The sequence below is a fragment of the Mixophyes fleayi genome, chromosome 5 (genome assembly GCF_038048845.1).
Source record: "Mixophyes fleayi isolate aMixFle1 chromosome 5, aMixFle1.hap1, whole genome shotgun sequence".
NCBI classification, from domain to species: domain Eukaryota; kingdom Metazoa; phylum Chordata; class Amphibia; order Anura; family Limnodynastidae; genus Mixophyes; species Mixophyes fleayi.
In genome coordinates this window covers 265666764-265673513 of record NC_134406.1, presented here as the reverse complement: position 1 = coordinate 265673513, position 6750 = coordinate 265666764, and the positions used below count along the sequence as shown (strand labels likewise).

At 39.3% G+C, this 6750-nt stretch overlaps 1 protein-coding gene across 2 annotated transcripts; it reads right to left on the bottom strand.

Annotated features, from left to right (window-relative positions):
* Positions 1–235: 235 nt before the first annotated feature.
* Positions 236–4106, bottom strand: ARL4A (ARF like GTPase 4A). Of its 2 annotated transcripts, XM_075214048.1 has the most exons (3): positions 3975–4106; positions 3219–3404; positions 236–3033 (listed from the first exon to the last, which is right to left on the bottom strand). In XM_075214048.1, the coding sequence occupies exon 3, from the start codon at positions 2954–2956 to the stop codon at positions 2354–2356; it is 603 nt and encodes a 200-aa protein (XP_075070149.1). In that variant the 5' UTR covers positions 2957–3033; positions 3219–3404; positions 3975–4106; the 3' UTR covers positions 236–2353. The 2 variants fall into 2 exon arrangements, with proteins under 2 accessions (XP_075070149.1, XP_075070147.1); XM_075214046.1 differs by lacking the exon at positions 3219–3404.
* Between the last annotated feature and the right edge of the window lie 2644 nt (positions 4107–6750).

The window sequence follows — 6750 nt, the reverse complement described above, 5'->3', positions numbered from 1 at the left end:
ACTAGCGTCTACAACTTGTGCTGAATTGAATTCCCCCTACAGTGTGGTCACTGTAAGCACAAGATGATGTTTCTATGAAAACACAAACGGTGCCCTTGAAATTATTTTGCCAGACGACTTCTACAGAACTTGCTTACCACAGAGCGGTTTGTGTGGGTAAGTGGGTGATATTATACATTTTTTTCTAAATACAAATCAATAAAACTGTAATAAAAAAAACACACAAAATGTCAAAGACCTTTAGACTTGTTTATTTAAGCTGAAAAATGTCCACGATTTTATAACTAGACATTATTGAACCAGCGACCAGATGCAGGTAACAGATACATTTTCGCTAGCTCCACCAGAATCCACTCAATAAATCGGATGTTGATCAGTGAGCTGCCAAATCGTATAAACCCCCCACAACAGGAGATTAAGGTGCAAATTGGTATCTCCCTAGAACCATGAGAGCTGGAAAGTAACTAGGATGGATTTACAGACAACTTAATGTAATGCATGGATTTAGACATAGGAATGTTACGGCAGAAGGAATCATTCCTAGTTACTATAAATCGTAACAGCTCAACAAGAATTTAAACTGCATTACTATGGTTGTTGGAAATCTTTGCAAAATCCACCACAATTGTTATAAAACAAAAAAATAAAACAAAACAGGTGTGCATCCATTAAAATAAATCAGACAAAAAGGAATTGTCAAAGAACATTTGAGCCCATGGGCTGTCTGGGAGGAGGGGGAAGGAAAACAACAACTCTCCTAAGAAATAGTTCCATTGTTTTGCTACAGTAGGATAGGTCAGGAAACTGCACTGTTGTGTTCAAATGTAACACGTTTACTAATTAGCTATACAGAGAATTCTTACTTCTAAGAGACGGGACAGAAAGTGTTACAGTGTTGTGCCCATTTCACAGGTTTAGGAATTAGAAAAATTAAATAGGTTTTGCACAGTTTTCTACTCAGTGTTGAGGAGATCATTGACTGATCTAAAAGTTGGTAGAGTTGAGGATTTGATACTATACTTTAGACTTGTCCTTGGATAAAAGTGCACATTGGCAGCGAACAGGGCCCTTAAACCTGGAATATAAGATGACCTGGTGTGAAAAGTCATCTTACAATATTTATAAATATTTATTTAAAGGCTACCAAAACAATTCTAACCTTCCTAAGTTGTGAAGTACAAGCTGTTGGTCTGTTACCAGTCTTAGAATCTGTAAGACCACCCCCATCCCCAATAGTGACAGGAAGCCATTAATATGTATAGGGGAAAAAAAAAAAAAAAAAAAAAATGATACTTTTATATTAATCAATTTACTTCCTCTAACACTCTGCAGCCTGAGGCAAGATGCTTAACTTGTCTTGAGAGAGAGGGGGACACCAGGGGTAAGGTAACCGTCAGGTGAGTTTTCATGTAAGTTGAGAAGATCTTTAATCTGCCAACAAGTTATTTGGATGAGAGAAAATAAAAATAAAAATAAGAGTTCGAATTATATAATGCAAGTGTAAAACAAGTAAAAAAGGCAAAATGTGAAAGATTGGCAGCCTATTTTAGCCCTAACCTTAAACTATCTTGTTGAGAAAACCTGTGAATGTATAGAGGATTGGTGGAGCTCACAGTCCCTGACCAACTACCGTACTAGCTGTTGGGAAGAACATATACTTAGCTCCCACAAAACCATGGGGTGAAAACTGTGCTCTTTTATTCAGAAAAAAACTTCTATTAAAACAGCACCTACAGCAGATTGCACCTATCTGGATTGTAACACTGGATGCAGACTGGAATTTATACAATACTGGATAATGCATAGCATTTTCTGTGACGTAACAAACTAGTGTATTAAATACAAAAAGACATTAAGAGAAAAGACTGAAATCCTTCATGCACTGCATGTATAATATTCAGAAGACTTAAAATAGAGATTAGCATGGGTTACACAGCCACCTCCATACATATAAAGATGGAATGCCGACATTGAGAGATGTTAATATTTAATCTTGGTAAAAAAATAAAAAGGAAAGGGTTCAAAATAACTCATTCATCTCCAAGTAAACTGCATATCATTAGTATTCTAAGTCTTGGGAGTTCCTCTCCAAACACATCATTCCATTTCAACACTCTGGAACGTTCGCTTGATCAGTTATGACCCGGTTTCAGCCTCTGTCACACACGTTATGATCTCCTGGCATTTACAGAACTCAGACACACCGTGAGCCGCTGTTGGATCTGCAGGACTTCAGAAGCCCGCACAGCAATAAATAAGGATGTAATGGAGTTGCCACCACCAGGCAAGGCCAGGAACGTCAACACTTTGATGGCCGACCTGCGCATTCTACAACGCAAAGACCCCGAAGAATTCATCTTTTCTTCTTCTGCTGCCGGAGCATTTTCTTCCTTTTAATGATCATATCGTACAATTTCTCTATACCCTCCGTTAGTCCGTCACCAATGATGGCACAGGTAGGCTGAAGGTGCCAGGGTGTGGATGAGCTGAGTTCGTTTAATGCCAACAACTTCTCGATCTCGGAGAGGGTTAAGGAGTTCCTGAGGTCCTGCTTGTTGGCCACAATGAGAACGGGGACACCTTGGTTCTCCGAAAGCTTTGTAATTTTAAACAGTTCCGTTTTGGCCTCCTCCATCCGTTCAGTATCCACAGAGTCCACAACAAACACAATCCCATCTGTGCACCTGGTATAGGACTTCCACAGCGGTCTCAGTTTCTCCTGTCCACCAACGTCCCAAAAGTGAAAGGTAACAGTTTTGGAGTTCCCAAGCGGCACTTTGATTTTCTCCGCGTTAAATCCTTTGGTGGGGACGGTATTGACAAATTCATTGAACTGTAACCTGTACAACACGGTGGTCTTTCCGGCACAGTCCAAACCCAAAATAGCAATATGCAGGGCTTGAAATGGTGATATGCCAGACAAGATAGGAGTCTGTTCCGAAAGTCCGTTCCCCATTGTAAACAAGTATAAAAACAAAATAATCAAACTAGGTGTTTGGATAAACAAAGTCCTATTTCAGTCCAGCAAGTTACCTAAGAAAAAAAAAAATACTTTCATGAAACACAAGAAAAAAAATGTTTTTCAGAAATAAAATATTTGCATATTTATTTTAATCCAGGGTGGCATTTTTAACCCATGCACAACAATAACTATTTTTTGATGCAGGATTAATTACATAATATTAATTTTCTGATTAAAACCCAAGTAGAACACTTACATTTTGTTCATGCATGATGTCACGATTAATAGAACAAGCTTGTGATATGCACTAGCCCCTCTCTGAGCAGATCAATAAACGCAGTCTGATTGACAGCACAGCCTATGAGATAACCCCGGCTGCTGGTGAAGTCAGATCCCTGTGTGAGCGATAATGTGCAGAAAGTCCGCCTGAGAAAAACAAATCCTGCAGGAAAAGGGGTGTTGTCTGGTTTTACGGACTCCACCACAATGATTATGCTCAGCACTAAATCACATGTCAAGATTGCCAAAAAGAAGGGGGGGGGGGGGGTAGGGGGTCACTGAGAATCGCCCATCTGTTACTGCAAGTGCCCGCAAATAGTTCTCCAATTGGAGTGTGTATGTGAGCATTGTACGAGCAATTTCATGTGCAAGGTGCATTGTAATCCCAACGGGGACGTGGAACTCACTGGGTCGGGCCTCTCAGGCAGCAAAGGGGTTAAATCATGCTGCAGCCAAGGATTAGATACAATGCCCCCCCCCCATGCTCTGACCCCCACCCAGTCTGCTATGGGCAGCATGCCCTGATTTGATAGCAGGTGATCTACACCAAGTCACATGAGGCATTGCCTTGCATTAAACTCGTGTCCTAAGGGACGATTGTCAGCTCACCGGCCAACCTCTACGACTAGTGCAATTAGGACAAGTGTAAAAGTATGTGCACCCCCCAACCTCCATTAACCCCTTCAGCAAACATAACCCTCCCCCCAGTACTATGCCCCAGTGACAGACCCACCTCCAGTGCAGCTACTCCGTGCAATGCTGCAGTGCCTGTTATCTGCAGGGAGCGCGCATCACTCGGCTTCCCCCACCGGCAGCCACCGCACAGACTGTGAGCAGGCACATTACCAGACAAGTGACTGGCCGCGAAGCCACGCCCTCTACTCGCACAGCTCACGCTGATTGGCAGAGGGGGGGTCAACCCCTCCGTAGTCTTGTCTTGGCTTCTGATTGGCCGAGAGTCTTGTCTCTCTCTCTCAGTGATTGTCCGGCTTCACCTGTTGGCGCCAAGTAATTGTCATTGTGGAGAAGAAGAGAAGTGGATACATTGTAACAATTATCTGTTATTATGTGTTCTGTGTGTTCTATGTGTTCTATTGTTCAGCTTAAAGCAGGGAAGACGTTTTCATGTAGCTTAACATGTCACAAGACACGTAATTCATCCTGCTAAATTCATATACAGGTTTCATTGCTGAATACATGAGCATAAATAATACATAGTGCCAGCATAAATATATAATACTTTGCAATACATATAACCTCCAACCATATTGTATATAATAATAATAATAATAATAATAATAATTAATATTTTTTATCTTTCACATGGAGTAGTCACTCATGAACAAACCTTTCCAGACAGATATTGCAGAATGTCTTGTTAAGACAGTAAATACATTAAAACTTATTATTTCAATAATCAAAAAATATCTTCTTTTGAATTGATATAAAAACTGCTCTCTTAGTGCTGTAAGTTTAATTAAATACTGTATTTTTAACATTCAAAACATATGAAATGTCATTTAGTTTTAAGTGTTTTAAAAATGTTAAATCTGTGTTTCTTTGGTAGGGAAAATTAATTTTTGTGTCAGCGTTAAGTCTGGCATTATTACTCTTATGTATAGATAAAAAAAAATATTATTATTATTATTATTATTATTATTATTATTATTATTATTATTATATGCACTGTACAGTAAGTACACCCCTATAATAATATAATATGCACTATTAAGTGAGCCTGCTCCTCATCAGACATATATTGGAGAGTTGTTATAGTTCAGGCTATTCAGTCATCAGCATGTTTTTGAGACTCAGACAATGTATTTTGCATGACTATTTTTGCTAAGTAAGTGTCAGAGAGATGATTTGTTTCCCACTTATTGATTTCTAGTCACAATTTATCTTAAGAAAAAAAAAATATCATGATAATGTGTCCACTAGGGGGCTCTGTTCTATTGGTGTCTTGGGTGATTTTTCAGTTTACACTGACCAAATATTAATACATAACAAGGATCTCTCTCCTCTCATCCCTACTCTGGTTGATAAGCATGAATCCCTGGGCCCTATGTGGTGGTACTGGTGCTGACAGCGATCATTTTCCAATATAGCCCATAATGATTCAATCTTTTTGATCAGATTATTATCGGTCATCATGGTTGTTTTGAGGTTACAAAAAAGAGAGAAAAAGAGTAAATAGAGGCACTCTGGTCCCCAAGGAAATAGTGGGGATATAAAGGGCTAAGAGGGAGAGATGTATCACCCTATTATATAGCTGGTCACGAAGCACACAACACCAAGTAAGAAAGATCCATAGACATATATGTATGATGATGTCTAAAGGGAATATATTACCATCATATGGATAACCCTTATTAAATACTTATAATTATATATAGATGCTCATTCATATTTGGGGTATCGTCTCCCCCTTCATAGCCCTACTGCATAGGGATTGATATATAGGCTATACATTTTAAATAGGCCATAGGCAGATCTATGTAGCTTTGGATACTATCTGATTGTGGAACTCATAATTGATAAATGACACGTTCCTGGATAGACGTAATGTACCTTAATTGGCCTTTGTGATACCCTATATCTGCCACTGCCAGGGTGCTCAGTATTTTAATACACTACACACACTATTTTTCATTTTTATCTATATTTCGCCGCTTTATTTGATGTTTTAATATGAATCTAATAAAATTTAGTTTTAATTGATACTATTTCCTTGGGGACCGGAGTGCCTCTATTTACTCTTTTTCTCTCTTTTTTGACTACGATCAAAGTATACATTAGAGTGCACCCCATCTTTTCTGTGAGGTTACTTTAAGTACCCATTATAGATGAATGGTCCCAAATTGTGTGCGACCATACCTTTTGTTTTGTATGATGTTTTGAGGTTACACAAGCAGCAATGTCGGGCTGGATACTGTCTGTGATATGTGTCCAGTATTAATAATCCATCTGTAAAATGGGATGTGGGATGGACTTTCACAGGATTATGGAAGTATGCTTTAGGGAACATCTGGATTTATAGTAAAGAGTACTGTTATGATATCTATATTTTGGGGGTTTATTATACAATTGCAAAGGAAGTACACTGATGTCAATGATATTTTCATTTCATCATCATCATCATCATCATTTATTTATATAGCGCCACTAATTCCGCAGCGCTGTACAGAGAACTCATTCACATCAGTCCCTGCCCCATTGGAGCTTACAGTCTAAATTCCCTAATATATACACACACTCACACAAAGACAGACAGAGAGGGAGACAGACAGAGACTAGGGTCAATTTTTGATTGCAGCCAATTAACCTACCAGTATGTTTTTGGAGTGTGGGAGGAAACCGGAGCACCCGGAGGAAACCCACGCAAACACAGGGAGAACATACAAACTCCACACAGATAAGGCCATGGTCGGGAATCGAACTCATGACCCCAGTGCTGTGAGGCAGATGTGCTAACCACTAGGCCACTGTGTTCATTTAAAGTGTACCTA

Excerpts from the sequence above, each read along its gene's own strand:
- ARL4A (XM_075214048.1), bottom strand. The coding sequence starts at position 2,956 with ATGGGGAACGGACTTTCGGAACAGACTCCTATCTTGTCTGGCATATCA.